At 41.8% G+C, this 24,907-nt stretch overlaps 1 protein-coding gene across 1 annotated transcript in view; it reads right to left on the bottom strand.

Moving 5' to 3' along the window:
• LOC135571845 (netrin receptor UNC5A-like) overlaps positions 1 to 16,023 on the bottom strand; it is a 414,728-nt gene extending 398,705 nt beyond the window's left edge. Inside the window, 4 exon segments of the mRNA XM_065019018.1 lie at positions 13,915 to 14,148; positions 14,261 to 14,468; positions 14,757 to 14,819; positions 15,874 to 16,023. Of these exon segments, the coding sequence (XP_064875090.1) occupies positions 13,915 to 14,148; positions 14,261 to 14,468; positions 14,757 to 14,819; positions 15,874 to 16,023 (655 nt within the window).
• Positions 16,024 to 24,907: the final 8,884 nt, after the last annotated feature.

Genomic DNA, 24,907 nt, shown 5'->3' with positions numbered 1-24,907 from the left:
ACGTCAAGAGTGAAGAGGCGACTCCGGGATGCTGGCCTTCTTGGCAGAGTTCCTCTGTCCAGTCTCAACGTCAACAGTGAAGAGGCCGACTCCGGGATGTTGGCCTTCTAGGCAGAGTTCCTCTGTCCAGTCTCAACGTCAAGAGTGAAGAGGCGACTCCGGGATGCTGGCCTTCTAGGCAGAGTTCCTCTGTCCAGTCTCAACGTCAACAGTGAAGAGGTGACTGCGGGATGCTGGCCTTCTAGGCAGAGTTCCTCTGTCCAGTCTCAACGTCAGCAGTGAAGAACCGACTCCGGGATGCTGGCCTTCTAGGCAGAGTTCCTCTGTCCAGTCTCAACGTCAACAGTGAAGAGGTGACTCCGGGATGTTGCCCTTCTAGGCAGAGTTGCAAAGAAAAAAGCCATATCTCAGACTGGCCAATAAAAAGAAAAGATTGAGATGGGCAAAAAAACACAGATACTGGACAGAGGAAGATTGGGAAAATGTGTTATGGACAGACTAATCTAAGTTTGAGGTGATCGGATCACAAAGAAGAACATTCTTGAGACGCAGAAAAATTGAAAAGATGCTGGAGGAGTGCTTGACGCCCTCTGTCAAGCATGGTGGAGGCAATGTGATGGTCTGGGGGTGCTTTAGTGGTGGTAAAGTGGGAGATTTGAACAGGATAAAAGGGATCTTAAAGAAGGAAGGCTATCACTCCATTTTACAACACCGTGCCATACCCTGTGGACGACGCTTAATTGGAGCCAATTTCCTCCTACAACAGGACATTGACCCAAAGCACAGCTCCAAACTATGCAAGAACTATTTAGGGAAGAAGCAGTCAGCTGGTATTCTGTCTATAATTGGGTGGCCTGCACAGTCACCGGATCTCAACCCTATTGAGCTGTTGTGGGAGTATGGTACGTAAGAAGTGCCCATCAAGCCAATCCAACTTGTGGGAGGTGTTTCAGGAAGCATGGGGTGAAATCTCTTCAGATTACCTCAACAAATTGACAACTAGAAGCCATCAAGCCAATCCAACTTGTGGGAGGTGTTTCAGGAAGCATGGGGTGAAATCTCTTCAGATCACCTCAACAAATTGACAACTAGAAAACCAAAGGTCTGCAATCCAACTGCAAATAGGGAGGTGCTTCAGGATTTAAATAAAAAAATCATTATTTAAATCTCTTCAGATTACCTCAACAATTTCATTGACAACTAGAATGACAAAGGTCTGCCCTAAGGCTGTTATTGGTTCCCTATGTCAAATATATACAGAGAATAATACTTTGAGTCTGTCCTAAAGCAAAGTTTGTCCTAAATGGTTCACAATTATTTAAATAAAAAAATCATTATTTATAACCTAGTCTGTCCAACGCCTTGACTATATTTCCTAAATTCATTTTGCAACTAATTTCATGTATGTTCTGTCAATGGAAAACAAGGAGTCTGTCCTAAATTTCCCTATATACAGTGACTGTCCTAAATTTCAACAGTAGTGTAGTCTGTCCTAAATGGTTCCCTATTCCTGTCCTAAATGGTTCCCTATACAGTAGTGTAGTCTGTCCTAAATGGTTCCCTATTCCCTATATACAGTAGTGTAGTCTGTCCTAAATGGTTCCCTATATACAGTAGTGTAGTCTGTCCTAAATGGTTCCCTATTCTGTCCTAAATGGTTCCCTATTCCCTATATACAGTAGTGTAGTCTGTCCTAAATGGTTCCCTATATACAGTTGTAGTCTGTCCTAAATTCCCTATATACAGTAGTGTAAATGTCTGTTCCCTAATACAGTGGTTCTGTCCTAAATTTCCCCCTATATACTGTCCTAAATGGTAGTACAGTAGTCTGTCCTAAATGGTTCCCTATATACAGTAGTGTAGTCTGTCCTAAATGGTTCCCTATTCCCCCTATATACAGTAGTGTAGTCTGTCCTAAATGGTTCCCTATTCCCCCTATATACAGTAGTGTAGTCTGTCCTAAATGGTTCCCTATATACAGTAGTGTAGTCTGTCCTAAATGGTTCCCTATTCCCTATATACAGTAGTGTAGTCTGTCCTAAATGGTTCCCTATATACAGTAGTGTAGTCTGTCCTAAATGGTTCCCTATTCCCTATATACAGTAGTGTAGTCTGTCCTAAATGGTTCCCTATATACAGTAGTGTAGTCTGTCCTAAATGGTTCCCTATATACAGTAGTGTAGTCTGTCCTAAATGGTTCCCTATATACAGTAGTGTAGTCTGTCCTAAATGGTCTCCTATATACAGTAGTGTAGTCTGTCCTAAATGGTTCCCTATTCCCTATATACAGTAGTGTAGTCTGTCCTAAATGGTTCCCTATATACAGTAGTGTAGTCTGTCCTAAATGGTTTCCTATATACAGTAGTGTAGTCTGTCCTAAATGGTTCCCTATATACAGTAGTGTAGTCTGTCCTAAATGGTTCCCTATTCCCTATATACAGTAGTGTAGTCTGTCCTAAATGGTTCCCTATTCCCTATATACAGTAGTGTAGTCTGTCCTAAATGGTTCCCTATTCCCTATATACAGTAGTGTAGTCTGTCCTAAATGGTTCCCTATTCCTATTCCCTGTCCTAAATATTCCCTATTCAGTAGTGTAGTCTGTCCTAAATGGTTCCCTATTCCCTATATACAGTAGTGTAGTCTGTCCTAAATGGTTCCCTAATGGTTCCCTAAATGGTTCCCTATTCCTATATACAGTAGTGTAGTCTGTCCTAAATGGTTCCCTATATACAGTAGTCTGTCCTAAATCCCTATTCCCTATATATGTCTGTCCTAAATGGTTCCCTATTCCCTATATACAGTAGTGTAGTCTGTCCTAAATGGTTCCCTATTCTGTCCTAAATGGTTCCCTATTCCCTATACAGTAGTGTAGTCTGTCCTAAATGGTTCCCTATATACAGTAGTGTAGTCTGTCCTAAATGGTTCCTATTCCTATACAGTAGTGTAGTCTGTCCTAAATGGTTCCCTATATACAGTAGTGTAGTCTGTCCTAAATGGTTCCCTATTCCCTATATAAATGGTTCCCTATATAGTGTGTAGTCTGTCCTAAATGGTTCCTATTCCCTATATACAGTGGTTCCCTATTCCCTATATACAGTAGTGTAGTCTGTCCTATGGTTCCCTATATACAGTAGTGTAGTCTGTCCTAAATGGTTCCCTATTCCCTATATACAGTAAATGTGTAGTCTGTCCTAAATGGTTCCCTATTCCTATATACAGTAGTGTAGTCTGTCTAAATGGTCTCCCTATATGTAGTTAGTCTGTCCTAAATTTCCCTATATACAGTAGTGTAGTCTGGTTCCCTATATAGTAGTCTGTCTAAATGGTTCCCTATATACAGTAGTCTGTCCTAAATGGTTCCCTATTATACAATGTAGTTCCTATTCCCTATATACAGTAGTGTAGTCTGTCCTAAATGGTTCCCTATATACAGTAGTGTAGTCTGTCCTAAATGGTTTCCCTATATACAGTAGTGTAGTCTGTCCTAAATGGTTCCCTATATATACAGTAGTGTAGTCTGTCCTAAATGGTTCCCTATTCCCTATATACAGTAGTGTAGTCTGTCCTAAATGGTTCCCTATGGTTCCCTATATACAGTAGTGTAGTCTGTCCTAAATGGTTCCCAGTAGTTCCCTATATACAGTAGTGTAGTCTGTCCTAAATGGTCTCCTATATACAGTTAAGTCAGTTAATACCACACTATATACAGGGTCAGTTAATACCACACTATATACAGGGTCAGTTTAATACCATACTATATACAGGGTCAGTTAGTACCATACTATATACAGGGTCAGTTAGTCTGTCCATACTATATACAGGGTCAGTCTAATACCATACTATATACAGGGTCAGTTAATACCATACTATATACAGGGTCAGTTAAATGGTTCCATACTATATACAGGGTCAGTCTAAATGGTTCCATACTATATACAGGGTCAGTTAATACCATACTATATACAGGGTCAGTTAATACCATACTATATACAGGGTCAGTTAATACCATACTATATACAGGGTCAGTTAATACTATATACAGGGTCAGTTAATACCATACTATATACAGGGTCAGTTAATACCATACTATATACAGGGTCAGTTAATACCATACTATATACAGGGTCAGTTAATACTATATACAGGGTCAGTTAATACCATACTATATACAGGGTCAGTTAATACCATACTATATACAGGGTCAGTTAATACCATACTATATACAGGGTCAGTTTATACCGTACTATATACAGGGTCAGTTAATACTATATACAGGGTCAGTTAATACTATACTATATACAGGGTCAGTTAATACCATACTATATACAGGGTCAGTTAATACTATATACAGGGTCAGTTAATACCATACTATATACAGGGTCAGTTTATACCGTACTATATACAGGGTCAGTTAATACTATATACAGGGTCAGTTAATACTATACTATATACAGGGTCAGTCAATACTATATACAGGGTCAGTTAATACCATACTATATACAGGGTCAGTTAGTACCATACTATATACAGGGTCAGTTAATACCATACTATATACAGGGTCAGTTAATACTATACTATATACAGGGTCAGTCAATACTATACTATATACAGGGTCAGTTAATACTATATACAGGGTCAGTTAATACCATACTATATACAGGGTCAGTTAATACTATACTATATACAGGGTCAGTTAATACCATACTATATACAGGGTCAGTTAATACCATACTATATACAGGGTCAGTTAATACTATACTATATACAGGGTCAGTTAATACTATATACAGGGTCAGTTAATACCATACTATATACAGGGTCAGTTAATACCATACTATATACAGGGTCAGTTAATACTATATACAGGGTCAGTTAATACCATACTATATACAGGGTCAGTTAATACCATACTATATACAGGGTCAGTTAATACCATACTATATACAGGGTCAGTTAATACCATACTATATACAGGGTCAGTTAATACCATGCTATATACAGGGTCAGTTAATACCATGCTATATACAGGGTCAGTTAATACCATACTATATACAAGGTCAGTTAATACCATACTATATACAGGGTCAGTTAATACCATACTATATACAGGGTCAGTTAATACCATACTATATACAGGGTCAGTTAATACCACACTATATACAGGGTCAGTTAATACCATACTATATACAGGGTCAGTTAATACCATACTATATACAGGGTCAGTTAATACCATACTATATACAGGGTCAGTTAATACCATACTATATACAGGGTCAGTTAATACCATACTATATACAGGGTCAGTTAGTACCACACTATATACAGGGTCAGTTAATACTATATACAGGGTCAGTTAATACCATACTATATACAGGGTCAGTTAATACTATATACAGGGTCAGTTAATACCATACTATATACAGGGTCAGTTAATACTATATACAGGGTCAGTTAATACCATACTATATGCAGGGTCAGTTAATACCATACTATATACAGGGTCAGTTAATACCATACTATATACAGGGTCAGTTAATACCATACTATATACAGGGTCAGTTAATACTATATACAGGGTCAGTTAATACCATACTATATACAGGGTGAGTTAATACCATACTATATACAGGGTCAGTTAATACCATACTATATACAGGGTCAGTTAATACCATACTATATACAGGGTCAGTTAATACTATATACAGGGTCAGTTAGTACCATACTATATACAGGGTCAGTTAATACTATATACAGGGTCAGTTAGTACCATACTATATACAGGGTCAGTTAATACTATATACAGGGTCAGTTAATACCATACTATATACAGGGTCAGTTAATACCATACTATATACAGGGTCAGTTAATACCACACTATATACAGGGTCAGTTAATACTATATACAGGGTCAGTTAATACCATACTATATACAGGGTCAGTTAATACCACACTATATACAGGGTCAGTTAATACTATATACAGGGTCAGTTAATACCACACTATATACAGGGTCAGTTAATACTATATACAGGGTCAGTTAATACCATACTATATACAGGGTCAGTTAATACCATACTATATACAGGGTCAGTTAATACCATACTATATACAGGGTCAGTTAATACCATACTATATACAGGGTCAGTTAATACCATACTATATACAGGGTCAGTTAATACCATACTATATACAGGGTCAGTTAATACCATACTATATACAGGGTCAGTTAATACTATACTATATACAGGGTCAGTTAATACCATACTATATACAGGGTCAGTTAATATCATACTATATACAGGGTCAGTTAATACCATACTATATACAGGGTCAGTCAATACTATATACAGGGTCAGTTAATACCATACTATATACAGGGTCAGTTAATACTATATACAGGGTCAGTTAATACCATACTATATACAGGGTCAGTTAATACTATATACAGGGTCAGTTAATACCATACTATATACAGGGTCAGTTAATACTATATACAGGGTCAGTTAATACCATACTATATACAGGGTCAGTTTAATACTATATACAGGGTCAGTTAATACCATACTATATACAGGGTCAGTTAATACCATACTATATACAGGGTCAGGTTAATACCAGGGTCAGTTAATACTATATACAGGGTCAGTTAATACCATACTATATACAGGGTCAGTTTAATACTATATACAGGGTCAGTTAATACCATACTATATACAGGGTCAGTTAATACCATACTATATACAGGGTCAGTTAATACCATACTATATACAGGGTCAGTTAATACCATACTATATACAGGGTCAGTTAATACCATACTATATACAGGGTCAGGTTAATACCATACTATATACAGGGTCAGGTTAATACTATATACAGGGTCAGTTAATACCATACTATATACAGGGTCAGTTTAATACTATATACAGGGTCAGTTAATACCATACTATATACAGGGTCAGTTAATACCATACTATATACAGGGTCAGTTAATACCATACTATATACAGGGTCAGTTAATACCATACTATATACAGGGTCAGTTAATACCATACTATATACAGGGTCAGTTAATACCATACTATATACAGGGTCAGTTAATACCATACTATATACAGGGTCAGTTAATACCATACTATATACAGGGTCAGTTAATACTATATACAGGGTCAGTTAATACCATACTATATACAGGGTCAGTTAATACTATATACAGGGTCAGTTAATATCATACTATATACAGGGTCAGGTTAATACCATACTATATACAGGGTCAGTTAATACCATACTATATACAGGGTCAGTTAATACTATATACAGGGTCAGTTAATACCATACTATATACAGGGTCAGTTAATACTATATACAGGGTCAGTTAATACCATACTATATACAGGGTCAGTTAATACTATACTATATACAGGGTCAGTTAATACCATACTATATACAGGGTCAGTTAGTACCATACTATATACAGGGTCAGTTAGTACCATACTATATACAGGGTCAGTTAGTACCATACTATATACAGGGTCAGTTAATACTATACTATATACAGGGTCAGTTAGTACCATACTATATACAGGGTCAGTTAATACTATATACAGGGTCAGTTAATACCATACTATATACAGGGTCAGTTAATACCATACTATATACAGGGTCAGTTAATACCACACTATATACAGGGTCAGTTAGTACCATACTATATACAGGGTCAGTTAATACCATACTATATACAGGGTCAGTTAATACTATATACAGGGTCAGTTAGTACTATATACAGGGTCAGTTAATACCATACTATATACAGGGTCAGTTAATACCATACTATATACAGGGTCAGTTAATACTATATACAGGGTCAGTTAATACCATACTATATACAGGGTCAGTTAATACTATATACAGGGTCAGTTAATACCATACTATATACAGGGTCAGTTAATACCACACTATATACAGGGTCAGTTAATACCACACTATATACAGGGTCAGTTAATATCATACTATATACAGGGTCAGTTAATACCATACTATATACAGGGTCAGTTAATACCATACTATATACAGGGTCAGTTAATACCATACTATATACAGGGTCAGTTAATACTATACATATACAGGGTCAGTTAATATATACATATACAGGGTCAGTTAATACCATACTATATACAGGGTCAGTTAATACCATACTATATACAGGGTCAGTTAATACCATACTATATACAGGGTCAGTTAATACCATACTATATACAGGGTCAGTTAATACCATACTATATACAGGGTCAGTTAATACCATACTATATACAGGGTCAGTTAATACCATACTATATACTCATACTATATACAGGGTCAGTTAATACCATACTATATACAGGGTCAGTTAACCATACTATATACAGGGTCAGTTAATACCATACTATATACAGGGTCAGTTAATACTATACTATATACAGGGTCAGTTAATACTATACTATATACAGGGTCAGTTAATACCATACTATATACAGGGTCAGTTAATACCATACTATATACAGGGTCAGTTAATACCATACTATACCATACTATATACAGGGTCAGTTAATACCATACTATATACAGGGTCAGTTAATACAGGGTCAGTTAATACCATACTATATACAGGGTCAGTTAATACTATATACAGGGTCAGTTAATACCATACTATATACAGGGTCAGTTAGTACCATACTATATACAGGGTCAGTTAATACCATACTATATACAGGGTCAGTTAATACCATACTATATACAGGGTCAGTTAGTACCATACTATATACAGGGTCAGTTAGTACCATACTATATACAGGGTCAGTTAATACTATACTATATACAGGGTCAGTTAGTACCATACTATATACAGGGTCAGTTAATACTATATACAGGGTCAGTTAATACCATACTATATACAGGGTCAGTTAATACCATACTATATACAGGGTCAGTTAATACCACACTATATACAGGGTCAGTTAGTACCATACTATATACAGGGTCAGTTAATACCATACTATATACAGGGTCAGTTAATACTATATACAGGGTCAGTTAGTACTATATACAGGGTCAGTTAATACCATACTATATACAGGGTCAGTTAATACCATACTATATACAGGGTCAGTTAATACTATATACAGGGTCAGTTAATACCATACTATATACAGGGTCAGTTAATACCATACTATATACAGGGTCAGTTAATACCATACTATATACAGGGTCAGTTAATACCATACTATATACAGGGTCAGTTAATACCATACTATATACAGGGTCAGTTAATACCATACTATATACAGGGTCAGTTAATACCATACTATATACAGGGTCAGTTAATACCATACTATACCATACTATATACAGGGTCAGTTAATACCATACTATATACAGGGTCAGTTAATACCATACTATACCATACTATATACAGGGTCAGATAATACCATACTATATACAGGGTCAGTTAATACCATACTATATACAGGGTCAGTTAATACTATATACAGGGTCAGTTAATACCATACTATATACAGGGTCAGTTAGTACCATACTATATACAGGGTCAGTTAATACCATACTATATACAGGGTCAGTTAATACCATACTATATACAGGGTCAGTTAATACCATACTATATACAGGGTCAGTTAGTACCATACTATATACAGGGTCAGTTAATACTATACTATATACAGGGTCAGTTAGTACCATACTATATACAGGGTCAGTTAATACTATATACAGGGTCAGTTAATACCATACTATATACAGGGTCAGTTAATACCATACTATATACAGGGTCAGTTAATACCACACTATATACAGGGTCAGTTAATACCATACTATATACAGGGTCAGTTAATACCATACTATATACAGGGTCAGTTAATACTATATACAGGGTCAGTTAGTACTATATACAGGGTCAGTTAATACCACACTATATACAGGGTCAGTTAATACCATACTATATACAGGGTCAGTTAATACCATACTATATACAGGGTCAGTTAATACCATACTATATACAGGGTCAGTTAATACCATACTATATACAGGGTCAGTTAATACCATACTATATACAGGGTCAGTTAATACCATACTATATACAGGGTAATACTATATACAGGGTCAGTTAATACCATACTATATACAGGGTCAGTTAATACCATACTATATACAGGGTCAGTTAATACTATATACAGGGTCAGTTAATATCATACTATATACAGGGTCAGTTAATACCATACTATATACAAGGTCAGTTAATACCATACTATATACAGGGTCAGTTAATACCATACTATATACAGGGTCAGTTAATACCATACTATATACAGGGTCAGGTAATACTATATACAGGGTCAGTTAATATCATACTATATACAGGGTCAGTTAATATCATACTATATACAGGGTCATTAGTACCATACTATATACAGGGTCAGTTAATACCATACTATATACAGGGTCAGTTAGTACCATACTATATACAGGGTCAGTTAATACTATATACAGGGTCAGTTAGTACCATACTATATACAGGGTCAGTTAATACCATACTATATACAGGGTCAGTTAATACTATATACAGGGTCAGTTAATACCATACTATATACAGGGTCAGTTAATACTATATACAGGGTCAGTTAATACCATACTATATACAGGGTCAGTTAGTACCATACTATACAGGGTCAGTTAATACCATACTATATACAGGGTCAGTTAATACCATACTATATACAGGGTCAGTTAATACTATACTATATACAGGGTCAGTTAATACTATATACTGGGTCAGGTTAATACCATACTATATACAGGGTCAGTTAGTACCATACTATATACAGGGTCAGTTAATACCATACTATATACAGGGTCAGTTAATACTATATACTGGGTCAGGTTAATACCATACTATATACAGGGTCAGTTAATACTATATACAGGGTCACCATACTATATACAGGGTCAGTTAATACCATACTATATACAGGGTCAGTTAATACCATACTATATACAGGGTCAGTTAATACCATACTATATACAGGGTCAGTTAATACTATATACAGGGTCAGGTAATACCATACTATATACAGGGTCAGTTAATACCATACTATATACAGGGTCAGTTAATACTATATACAGGGTCAGTTAATACCATACTATATACAGGGTCAGTTAATACCATACTATATACAGGGTCAGTTAATACCATACTATATACAGGGTCAGTTAATACCATACTATATACAGGGTCAGTTAATACTATATACATACCATACTATACAGGGTCAGTTAATACTATATACAGGGTACCATACTATATGCAGGGTCAGTTAATACCATACTATATACAGGGTCAGTTAATACCATACTATATACAGGGTCAGTTAATACCATACTATATACAGGGTCAGTTAATACTATATACAGGGTCAGTTAATACCATACTATATACAGGGTCAGTTAATACCATACTATATACAGGGTCAGTTAATACCATACTATATACAGGGTCAGTTAATACCATACTATATACAGGGTCAGTTAATACTATATACAGGGTCAGTTAGTACCATACTATATACAGGGTCAGTTAATACTATATACAGGGTCAGTTAGTACCATACTATATACAGGGTCAGTTAATACTATATACAGGGTCAGTTAATACCATACTATATACAGGGTCAGTTAATACCATACTATATACAGGGTCAGTTAATACCACACTATATACAGGGTCAGTTAATACTATATACAGGGTCAGTTAATACCATACTATATACAGGGTCAGTTAATACCACACTATATACAGGGTCAGTTAATACTATATACAGGGTCAGTTAATACCACACTATATACAGGGTCAGTTAATACTATATACAGGGTCAGTTAATACCATACTATATACAGGGTCAGTTAATACCATACTATATACAGGGTCAGTTAATACCATACTATATACAGGGTCAGTTAATACCATACTATATACAGGGTCAGTTAATACCATACTATATACAGGGTCAGTTAATACCATACTATATACAGGGTCAGTTAATACCATACTATATACAGGGTCAGTTAATACATACTATATACAGGGTCAGTTAATACCATACTATATACAGGGTCAGTTAATATCATACTATATACAGGGTCAGTTAGTACCATACTATATACAGGGTCAGTTAATACTATATACAGGGTCAGTTAGTACCATACTATATACAGGGTCAGTTAATACCATACTATATACAGGGTCAGTTAATACTATATACAGGGTCAGTTAATACCATACTATATACAGGGTCAGTTAATACTATATACAGGGTCAGTTAATACCATACTATATACAGGGTCAGTTAGTACCATACTATATACAGGGTCAGTTAATACCATACTATATACAGGGTCAGTTAATACCATACTATATACAGGGTCAGTTAATACTATACTATATACAGGGTCAGTTAATACTATATACTGGGTCAGGTTAATACCATACTATATACAGGGTCAGTTAGTACCATACTATATACAGGGTCAGTTAATACCATACTATATACAGGGTCAGTTAATACTATATACTGGGTCAGGTTAATACCATACTATATACAGGGTCAGTTAATACTATATACATGGTCAGTTAATACCATACTATATACAGGGTCAGTTAATACCATACTATATACAGGGTCAGTTAATACCATACTATATACAGGGTCAGTTAATACCATACTATATACAGGGTCAGTTAATACTATATACAGGGTCAGGTAATACCATACTATATACAGGGTCAGTTAATACCATACTATATACAGGGTCAGTTAATACTATATACAGGGTCAGTTAATACCATACTATATACAGGGTCAGTTAATACCATACTATATACAGGGTCAGTTAATACCATACTATATACAGGGTCAGTTAATACCATACTATATACAGGGTCAGTTAATACTATATACAGGGTCAGGTAATACCATACTATATACAGGGTCAGTTAATACCATACTATATACAGGGTCAGTTAATACTATATACAGGGTCAGTTAATACCATACTATATACAGGGTCAGTTAATACCATACTATATACAGGGTCAGTTAATACCATACTATATACAGGGTCAGTTAATACCATACTGTGCAGGGATACTGAAGTGATGGAGGTAGATATGTATAGTGATGGAGGTAGATATGTATAGGGGGAAGGGGACAGGGATACTGTAGTGATGGAGGTAGATATGTATAGGGGGAAGGAGACAGGGATACTGGAGTGATGGAGGTAGATATGTATAGGGGGAAGGAGACAGCGATACTGGAGTGATGGAGGTAGATATGTATAGGAGGAAGGGGACAGGGATACTGAAGTGATGGAGGTAGATATGTATAGGGGGAAGGAGACAGGGATAGTGGAGTGATGGAGGTAGATATGTATAGGGGTAAGGAGACAGGGATACTGGAGTGATGGAGGTAGATATGTATAGGGGTAAGGAGACAGGGATACTGGAGTGATGGAGGTAGATATGTATAGGGGGAAGTTGACAGGGATACTGGAGTGATGGAGGTAGATATGTATAGGGGGAAGTTGACTAGGCAACAGGATATAAGATAAACAGAGTAGCAGCAGCTTGTGTGTGGGTGGTTTTGCGGGTGTGTAGAGTCAGTATAAATGTATGTGCATATTATGTGTGAGTGAGACAATGACAGAGTATCTGTGTGTGAGCGTGCATGAAAAAAAATGTATATAACATGTCAATAAAGGTACAAGGTTAACTCACATAGTATGTGTAGCTATTTAGTTAGCTTTTTATTCTTATTGCTTGGGGATAGAAGCTGTTCAAGAGCCTGGTGGTGCCAGACTTGATGCACCGGTACCGCCTGCCCAATTCGGGAAGCAGGGGACATAGTCAATGGCTTGGGTGGCCACTGCCTCAATGGCTTGGATGGCCACTGCCTCAATGGCTTGGATGGCCACTGCCTCAATGGCTTGGGTGGCCACTGCCTCAATGGCTTGGGTGGCCACTGCCTTAATGGCTTGGGTGGTCACTGCCTCAATGGCATGGGTGGCCACTGCCTCAATGGCATGGGTGGCCACTGCGACCCTGTTTGCTGTAGCCGACAATCAGCTCCTTTGTCTTACTGACATTGAGGGAGAGGTTGTTGTTCTGGAACCACGTTGCCAGGTCTCTGACCTCCTCCCTGTAGGCTGACTCATCGTCGCCAGTGATCAGGCCTACCACCGTTGTGTCGTCAGCAAACTTGATTATGGTGTTGGAGTCGTATTTGGCCATGAAGTCGTGGGTGAAGAGGGAGTACAGGAAGAGACTAAGCACACACCCCTGAGGGGCCCTCGTGTTGAGGATCAGCGTGGCAGAGGTGATGTAGCCTAACCTCACCACTTGGCGCTGGTCCATCAGGAAGTCCAGGATCTAGCAGAGGGAGGTATACAGTCCCAGGTCCAACGCTTGGTGATGAGCTTCAAAGGGACTATGGTGTTGAACACTGTGCTGTAGTCAATGATCAGCATTCTCACATATGTATTCCTCTTATCCAGGTGGATGAGGGCAGTGTGGAGAGCAATAGAGATTGCATCGTCTGTGGATCTGTTGAGGCGGTATGCAAATTGGAGTGGGTCTAGGGTGTCTGGGATGGTGGAGATAATGTGTTGCCATAATCAGACGTTCAAAGCACTTCATGATTACAGATGTGAGTCCTACAGGGCGGTAGTCTTTGTGCAGGGTAGCCTTAGAGTTCTTGGGAACAGGAATAGTGGTGGTTACCTTGAGACATGCGGATATTACAGACTGGGACAAGGAGAGGTTGAAAATGACCGTGAATATGCCTGCCAGCTGTTCTGAGCTCTGAGATCGCCCCATGGAATACTGTCCGGCATCCGCGGCCTTGCAAGTGTTGACCTGATTAAAGACGTTTTTTTCAAGTCAGCCTCAGAGAGTGAGATCCCCCAATCCTCTTGGTTCGGGTGACGGCCCTCACACCCGGCCCAATGTCGTTGTTGTCAAAGCGTGCATAAAATGCATTGTGTTTGTCCGGTAGAGCGACATCGTTGCACAGATCACGGTCTTCCTTTGTAATCAGTACAGATCACGGTCTTCCTTTGTAATCAGTACAGATCACGGTTGGGTCTTCCTTTGTAATCAGGACAGATCACGGTTGGGTCTTCCTTTGTAATCAGGACAGATCACGGTTGGGTCTTCCTTTGTAATCAGTACAGATCACGGTTGGGTCTTCCTTTGTAATCAGGACAGATCACGGTTGGGTCTTCCTTTGTAATCAGGACAGATCACGGTTGGGTCTTCCTTGTAATCAGGACAGATCACGGTTGGGTCTTCCTTTGTAATCAGGACAGATCACGGTTGGGTCTTCCTTTGTAATCAGGACAGATCACGGTTGGGTCTTCCTTTGTAATCAGGACAGATCACGGTTGGGTCTTCCTTTGTAATCAGGACAGATCACGGTTGGGTCTTCCTTTGTAATCAGGACAGATCACGGTTGGGTCTTCCTTTGTAATCAGGACAGATCACGGTTGGGTCTTCCTTTGTAATCAGGACAGATCACGGTCTTCCTTTGTAATCAGGACTGTAGCTCCTAAAACGCATGGCAGACGTTGGAGCCTGCTGTGTAATATGACTCCATCTTATTCCTATATTGTCCTTTTGCTCATTTGATGACTCTGATGTCCTAGTGAGACAACTTCCTGTCCTCGGCTGTAGCATCAACGTTGTCTACAAAAAGCTCTGTGCCCTGCTCTTTATTTTATCGGCAACCTCGGTGTTAATCCAGGGCTTTTGATTGGGGGAAGCATCGGACCCTCACCGCGGGGACAACGTTGCCGATGCATTTTGTAATGAAGCCGGTGACAGAGGTGGTTAGGTCATCAATGTTATCGGCAGAGTCTCGAAACAGAATTCCAATCAGCGCTCGCAAAGCAGTCGTGTGGCATGAATCTCTGATTCTGGTGACCATTTCTCAACGGACCGAGTCACGGGTGCTTCATGTTTGAATTTCTGCTTGTGAACATGATCTGATTTGCCGAATAGCGGGTGGGGGAGGCCCTTGCATGCTTGAATGTAGGAATGATAACAGTGATCTAGGACTCTATCGCCCCCTAGTGATGTTGGAGATGTGTTGATGGAGGTGGGGGCGGGGTGAAGCGGAATTAAAATGGCCGACAACCTGAAAAGCTCTGGATGTACACTACCGTTCAAAAGTTTGGGGTCACGTAGAAATGTCCTCGTTTTTAAAAGAAAAGTAACTTCTTTTGTCCATTTAAAATGACATAACATTTATCCGAAATACAGTGTAGACATTGTTAATGTTGTAAATGACTATTGTAGTTGGAAACGGCAGATTTTGAATGGAATATCGACATAGGGAGTACAGAGACCCATTATCAGCAACCATCACTCCTGTGTTCCAATGGCACGTTGTGTTAGCTAATCCAAGTTTATCCTTTTAAAAGGCTAATTGATCGTTAGAAAACCCTTTTAGCCTTGTACAGGTCGTTTACGGCTTGTTATATTTCTTATGGAATTTATACAGCAGTGAATAAGAGTGAAAATATCCCTCGGTTGGTATTTATACAGCAGTGAATAAGAGAGGATATATCCCTCGGTTGGTATTTATACAGCAGTGAATAAGAGAGGATATATCCCTCGGTTGGTATTTATACAGCAGTGAATAAGATTTAATGTAAACAGCAGTGAATAAGAGAGGATATATCCCTCGGTTGGTATTTATACAGCAGTGAATAAGAGAGGATATATCCCTCGGTTGGTATTTATACAGCAGTGAATAAGAGAGGATATATCCCTCGGTTGGTATTTATACAGCAGTGAATAAGAGAGGATATATCCCTCTTATGGAATGTAAACAGCAGTGAATAAGAGAGGATATATCCCTCGGTTGGTATTTATACAGCAGTGAATAAGAGAGGAAATATCCCTCGGTTGGTATTTATACAGCAGTGAATAAGAGAGGATATATCCCTCTTATGGAATGTATACAGCAATGAATAAGAGTGGAAATACCCCTCGGTTGGTATTTATACAGCAGTGAATAAGAGAGGATATATCCCTCTTATGGAATGTAAACAGCAGTGAATAAGAGTGGAAATATCCCTCGGTTGGTATTTGACCACCAGACACTCCAAGACGGGTGAACAGCGGCTGGAGTCAGTACACCAGTTGATGTAGAGGTAAACGCCTCCCAATTTCCCCGACTCCACAGTCCTGTTTCGCCACGGTGAATAGAGAACCCATCGAGTTGGATAGTCATTGGGGGGGGGGGGGGTATCTTGTCTGAGAGCCATGTGTCAGAAAATGTAAATAATATTGCAGTTTCAAGAGAGTCCACTGGGTAGCGAATCCTCAATCGGAGGTCATCCATTTTATTATCGAGAGACTGTAGAACGGAGGGAAACTGTGGCCTTAATCTCGCCAGGATGCCCTCCCCCCCAATTGCCTTGGGTAGCCCGGAAATTGAATCCGGAATTGGTGTTGGTGTAAAGTAACTGCTGATCTGATGTTCAAAAGTTATTGTTGGTTGTAAGAAATAATAGCAGATCCATTTAGTGAAAATAAAGTAAAACATTTTGAACCATGTCCTTAGATTTAGGTTAAAACTTGGGTGGGAAAAAAAGACAAACAGTCCTGAAATGCTCAACCAGTTTGTGCCCAGTCATGATTGAGACATACGGTACACAGATCAGACTGCTAGTCACAACAAACGGGTTACTGTGAGGAAACTGTCAACGTTGAAGATGATGGCAGCCATTAAGAGGCTCAGTGTACTAACCACCCAGAGACATTAAATCGTATGATCCAAGAAAGACATCTGCAGATGAACAAATATATTTTACCCCTCAGAGTGTCAACTGTGCCCATAATGAGTATATTTCTAGCCAACCCAAAGAGGCCTGGCACTCTGCTGTACAACCTGCCAATCATCCAAGCGTTGTGTCAGCCATCTTGTGTCAAACTGCACTCCTAGTACCATATTTAGATCCCAAAAATGGGTGTTGTTTTGTGGCAATAAACAATGTTAATATTTCACAGTTGTCTTTAAAGCTGAGAGAGAAGCTAGAGAGTCCTGGAGGTGGAGGAGGAAGAGGAGGTGGTGTTGGAGGAGGAGGAGGAGGTGGGGGATGAGGTGGTGGTGGAGGATGAGGTGTAAGAGGAGGAGGAGGAGGAGAAAGAGGAGGTGGAGGAGGAAGAGGAGGTGGAGGAGGAAGAGGAGGTGGTGTTGGAGGAGGAGGAGGTGGGGGGGGATGAGGTGGTGGTGGAGGATGAGGTGTAAGAGGAGGAGGAGGAGGAAGAGGAGGTGGAGGAGGAAGAGGAGGTGGTGGTGGAAGAGAGATGGTGGAGGATGAGGTGGAAGAGGAGGAGGAGGTGGAGGAGGTGGAGGAGGAGGTGGAGGAGGAGGTGGAGGGGGATGAGGTGGAGGAGGAGGAGGATGAGGAGGAGGAGGAGGATGAGGTGGTGGTGGAGGATGAGGTGTAAGAGGAGGAGGAGGAGGAAGAGGAGGTGGAGGAGGAAGAGGAGGTGGAGGAGGAAGAGGAGGTGGTGGTGGAAGAGAGATGGTGGAGGATGAGGTGGAAGAGGAGGAGGAGGGTGGAGGGGGTGGATGAGGTGGAGGGGAGGAGGTGGAGGAGGAGGAGGTGGAGGAGGAGGTGGAGGAGGAGGTGGTGGTGGTGGTGGAAGAGAAGCTGGTGGAGGATGAGGTGGAGGAGGAGGTGGAGGAGGAGGAGGAGGAGGAGGATGAGGTGGAGGAGGAGGAGGAGGAGGTGGTGGTGGAAGAGGAGGTAGTTTTAGGATGAGGTGGAGGGGGAGGATGAGGATGAGGTGGTGGAGGATGAGGTGGAGGAGGAGGTTGGAAAAGGATGGAGGATGGAGGAGGAGAGGGAAGAGGAGGAGTAGGTGGTGGAGGAGGTGGTGAAGGAGGAGGAGGAAGAGGTGGAAGAGGAGGAGGAGAGGAGGAGAGGAAGAGGAGGAGGTGCTGGAGGGGAGAGGAGGAGGAGGTGATGGAGGAGGAGAGGAGGAGAGGAGGGGGATGAGGTACTGGAGGAGGAGGAGGTGCTGGAGGAGGAGAGGGAAGAGGAGGGGGTGGATGATGAGAAGAGGAGAGGAGGAGAGGAGGAGTGGGCGATGGAGGAGGAGGGGTGTCAATGTAGGTTTCAGAGATAGGATGACTTTAACACCTCTCTCTCTTAATCCCTCCCTCCCCCTCTCTCTCTCTGGATAGATGGAGAGAAGTAGAGATGGACAGATGGAGAGATGGAGGGATGGAGAGATGGAGAAAAGTGGAGATGGAGAGGTAGAGAGATGTGAGGGATTGGGGATGGAGAGATGGAGGGATGGAAAGATGGAGAAAAGTGGAGATGGAGAGGTAGAGAGATGTCAGGGATTGGGGATGGAGAGATGGAGTGATGGAGGGATGGAGGGATGGGGGATGGAGGGATGGAGAGATGGAGGGATGGAGAGATGGAGAGATGGGGGATGGAGAGATGGGGGATGGAGAGATGGAGAGATGTGGGGATGGAGAGATGGAGAGATGGGGGATGGAGAGATGGAGGGATGGAGAGATGGGGGATGGAGAGATGGAGAGTTGGGGGATGGAGGGATGGAGAGATGGAGAGATGGGGGATGGAGAGATGGGGGATGGGGTGATGGAGGGATGGAGAGATGGGGGGGGGGGATGGGGGATGGATGGAGAGATGGGGGATGGGGGGAGGAGATGGAGGGAGAGATGGAGGGATGGAGGGAGAGATGGAGGATGGAGATGGAGAGATGGAGGATGGAGAGATGGAGGGATGGAGAGATGGAGAGATGGAGGATGGAGAGATGGAGAGATGGGGGATGGAGAGATGGAGGGATGGAGGGATGGGGGGATGGAGAGATGGAGAGATGGGGAGATGGAGAGATGATGGAGAGATGGGGGATGGAGAGATGGAGAGATGGGGGATGGAGAGATGGAGAGATGGAGATGGAGATGGATGGAGAGATGGGGGATGGAGGAGATGGGGAGATGGAGAGATGGAGAGATGGAGAGATGGGGATGGAGAGATGGGGGATGGAGAGATGGAGAGATGGGGGAGAGATGGAGAGATGGATGAGATGGAGAGATGGGGGATGGAGAGATGGAGAGATGGAGAGATGGGGGATGGAGATGGAGAGATGGGGATGGAGAGATGGGGGATGGAGAGATGGAGAGATGGAGAGATGGGGATGGGGATGGAGAGATGGGGATGGAGAGATGGAGAGATGGAGGATGGAGAGATGGGGAGATGGGGGAGGATGGAGAGATGGGAGATGGAGAGATGGAGGGATGGAGATGGAGAGATGGAGAGATGGAGAGATGGATGGAGATGGGGGATGGAGAGATGGAGAGATGGGATGGAGATGGGAGATGGGGATGATGGAGAGATGGGGATGGAGAGATGGGGGATGGAGAGATGGAGAGATGGGGGATGGAGAGATGGAGAGATGGAGAGATGGGGGATGGAGAGATGGGGGATGATGGAGAGATGGAGAGATGGGGATGGGATGGAGAGATGGAGAGATGGAGAGATGGAGAGATGGGGGATGGGGCGGATGGAGAGATGGAGAGATGGGGGGATGGAGGGATGGAGATGGATGATGGGAGATGGGGGATGGAGAGGGGGGATGGAGAGATGGAGATGGAGAGATGGAGAGATGGGGGATGGAGAGATGGAGAGGGATGGGGGATGAGAGATGGGGATGGATGGAGGATGGGGATGGAGAGATGGAGAGATGGGGGATGGAGAGATGGAGAGATGGGGATGGAGAGATGGGGGATGGAGGGATGGAGAGATGGAGAGATGGGAGATGGAGGGGGGGATGGAGAGATGGAGAGATGGGGATGGAGAGATGGAGGGATGGAGAGATGGGGGATGGAGATGGATGGGGGATGGGAGAGATGGAGAGATGGGGATGGAGAGATGGAGAGATGGAGGATGGAGAGATGGAGATGGGGGGATGGGGGATGGATGGAGAGATGGAGAGATGGAGGGGGATGATGGGATGGAGGATGGAGAGATGGAGAGATGGGGATGGAGAGATGGGGGATGGAGATGGAGAGATGGGGGGGGATGGAGAGATGGAGAGATGGAGAGATGGGGATGATGGAGAGATGGAGGGATGGAGGGATGGAGAGATGGGGGAGGAGATGGGGGGATGGAGAGATGGGGGATGGAGAGATGGAGGGATGGGGATGGATGGGAGAGATGGGGGATGGAGAGATGGAGGATGGATGGAGAGATGGAGAGATGGGGGATGGAGAGATGGAGAGATGGGGGATGGAGAGATGGAGAGATGGGGATGGGGATGGAGATGGAGAGATGGGGGATGGAGAGATGGAGAGATGGATGATGGGGATGGAGAGATGGGGGATGGAGGGGAGAGATGGGGGATGGAGAGATGGGGGATGGAGATGGAGGGGATGGGGGATGGAGAGATGGGGATGGAGAGATGGAGAGATGGGAAGATGGAGAGATGGGGAGATGGAGAGATGGAGAGATGGGGGATGGAGAGATGGGGGATGGAGAGATGGAGAGATGGAGAGATGGGGGATGGAGAGATGGGGGGGATGGGGAGATGGAGAGATGGGGGATGGAGATGGAGGGATGGAGAGATGGAGAGATGGGGAGATGGGGGATGGAGAGATGGAGAGATGGAGAGATGGGAGGGGAGATGGAGGGATGGAGATGGAGAGATGGAGAGATGGAGAGATGGGGGATGGAGAGATGGGGGATGGGGAGATGATGGAGAGATGGAGAGATGGGGATGGGGGATGGAGAGATGGGGGATGGAGAGATGGAGAGATGGGGGATGGAGATGGAGAGATGGGGATGGAGAGATGGGGGATGGAGAGATGGAGAGATGGAGAGATGGGGGATGGAGAGATGGGGGGATGGAGATATGGAGAGATGGAGAGATGGAGAGATGGAGAGATGGGGGATGGAGAGATGGGGAGATGGAGAGATGGAGAGATGGGGGATGGAGAGATGATGGAGAGATGGAGAGATGGGGGATGGAGAGATGGGGGATGGAGAGATGGAGAGATGGAGAGATGGGGGATGGAGAGATGGGGGATGGAGGATGGAGAGATGGGGAGATGGAGAGATGGGGATGGAGATGGGGGATGGAGAGATGGGGGATGGAGAGATGGGGGATGGAGATGGGGATGGGGGGATGGAGAGATGGAGAGATGGGGGATGGAGAGATGGGGGATGGAGAGATGGGGGATGGGGGATGGAGAGATGGAGAGATGGGGGATGGAGAGATGGGGGATGGAGAGATGGAGAGATGGGGGATGGAGAGATGGATGGGGGATGGAGAGATGGGGGATGGAGGGATGGGGGATGGAGAGATGGAGAGATGGGGGATGGAGAGATGGGGGATGGAGAGATGGAGAGATGGGGGATGGAGAGATGGGGGATGGGGGATGGAGAGATGGGGGATGGAGGGATGGGGGATGGAGAGATGGAGAGATGGGGGATGGAGAGATGGGGGATGGAGAGATGGGGGATGGGGGATGGAGAGATGGAGAGATGGGGGATGGAGTGATGGGGGATGGAGAGATGGGGGATGGAGTGATGGGAGATGTGACAGTTCGAAGCGACGTGTTTCTCATTAGCACATATCACCTTAAAAAAGGAAAGTTGCTCTTACTAACTATTACTGTCTGGCTGAGAGAAGATGGAAGGACAACCACACATGCATTTCATAGACCTATAGCTGGAGCAGTACAGGGTATCTGGGGTCTTTGATAGATAAAGGACCTTCTTACCCAGAAGTTTTTAACAACCACGCATGCATTTATTATACCTGGAGAGGCTGATGTATATTCTTGTATTATCCCTGTGTGTAACCGCTCCTTCTGGGGTCTTTGAACAGATACAGCTCCTTGTTATTCAGACTTGGAGTCCTGGATGGTGATGGTGGTCCATCCCAAATGGCTCCCTACGTTTTAAATCCTGCACTATAGGCCCTGGTCAAAGGTAGTGCACTATAAAGGGATTAGGGTGCCATTTGAGACGCAACCGTGAGGGGGACTGTCGGTGGAAATGAGTAGGAGCGGAGGAAACTTCACAGCAGGGGGAAAGAGTTACAGTAGATTACTGTGGGAAAACAACTGCTAGGTTTTTTGGTTTCAGTTGGTTTTCAAATCGGATACAGTTTTGTTTACTGGAAAACATAAGGTTGTTGGTTGAACTTGTTACACTCCTATGCAATCATATACTCAGGAAGTTGGCCACTCTCCACTCTCTTTTGTATTGCTTTTACACCTGCATTGTTTGCTGTTTGGGGTTTTAGGCTGGGTTTCTGTACAGCACTTTGAGATATCAGCTGATGTACGAAGGGCTATATAAATACATTTGATTTGATTTGATTTGATATTGATTCTGTTTTTCTTGGGCTTCAATCTAAATGGATGCTTCTAAAGACACCAGTATAAATCTAGAAGTTTCTCTTGACACGTTCATTTGGTTTAACTTTAGTGTCGTACGGTTCGTTGTTGGGCTTCTGAAACACTACGTTCTGTACAATCAGAGACTTCTAGTACATTCCGTACGGTTCGTTGTTGGGCTTCTGAAACACTACGTTCTGTACAATCAGAGACTTCTAGTACATTCCGTACGGTTCGTTGTTGGGCTTCTGAAAGGTTCCTGTACAATCAGAGACTTCTAGTACATTCCGTACGGTTCGTTGTTGGGCTTCTGAAACACTACGTTCTGTACAATCAGAGACTTCTAGTACATTCCGTAGTTCAAAGGTTCCTGTACAATCAGAGACTTCTAGTACATTCCGTACGGTTCGTTGTTGGGCTTCTGAAACACTACGTTCTGTACAATCAGAGACTTCTAGTACATTCCGTACGGTTCGTTGTTGGGCTTCTGAAACACTACGTTCTGTACAATCAGAGACTTCTAGTACATTCCAAGGTTCCCTTTGAAACGACTCGTTTTTCTCCGCTATTCAACTGAAGAGTCGTTACCTGTAGCTCCACAAAGATCTGGTACTAGCAATATGTACCGTGTGTGTGTGTGTGTGTGTGTGTGTGTGTGTGTGTGTGTGTGTGTGTGTGTGTGTGTGTGTGTGTGTGTGTGTGTGTGTAATTAAACCTACTGCTAATAAAACCTACTGTTAATACAACATACTTTTACTCTCACTAATTAAACCTACTGTTAATAAACCTACTGTTAATAAAACCTACTGTTAATAAACCTACTGTTAATAAACCTACTGTTAATAAACCTACTGTTAATAAACCTACTGTTAATAAAACCTACTGTTAATAAACCTACTGTTAATAAACCTAATGTTAATAAACCTACTGTTAATAAACCTAATGTTAATAAAAAACCTACTGTTAATAAACCTACTGTTAATAAAACCTACTGTTAATAAACCTACTGTTAATAAACCTACTGTTAATAAAACCTACTGTTAATAAACCTACTGTTAATAAACCTACTGTTAATTAAACCTACTGTTAATTAAACCTACTGTTAATAAACCTACTGTTAATAAAACCTACTGTTAATAAACCTACTGTTCATAAAAACTACTCTTCCTCTCACTAATTAAACCTACTGTTAATAAACCTAATGTTAATAAACCTACTGTTAATAAACCTACTGTTAATAAACCTACTGTTAATAAACCTACTGTTAATAAACCTACTGTTAATTAAACCTACTGTTAATTAAACCTACTGTTAATAAACCTACTGTTAATAAACCTACTGTTAATAAACCTACTGTTAATAAACCTACTGTTAATAAACCTACTGTTCATAAAAACTACTCTTCCTCTCACTAATTAAA

This window comes from Oncorhynchus nerka, linkage group LG5 (genome assembly GCF_034236695.1).
Source record: "Oncorhynchus nerka isolate Pitt River linkage group LG5, Oner_Uvic_2.0, whole genome shotgun sequence".
Taxonomy (NCBI): Eukaryota; Metazoa; Chordata; class Actinopteri; order Salmoniformes; family Salmonidae; genus Oncorhynchus; species Oncorhynchus nerka.
The sequence above is the reverse complement of the archived record's forward strand: the minus strand, read 5'-3'. Positions and strand labels throughout refer to the sequence as shown.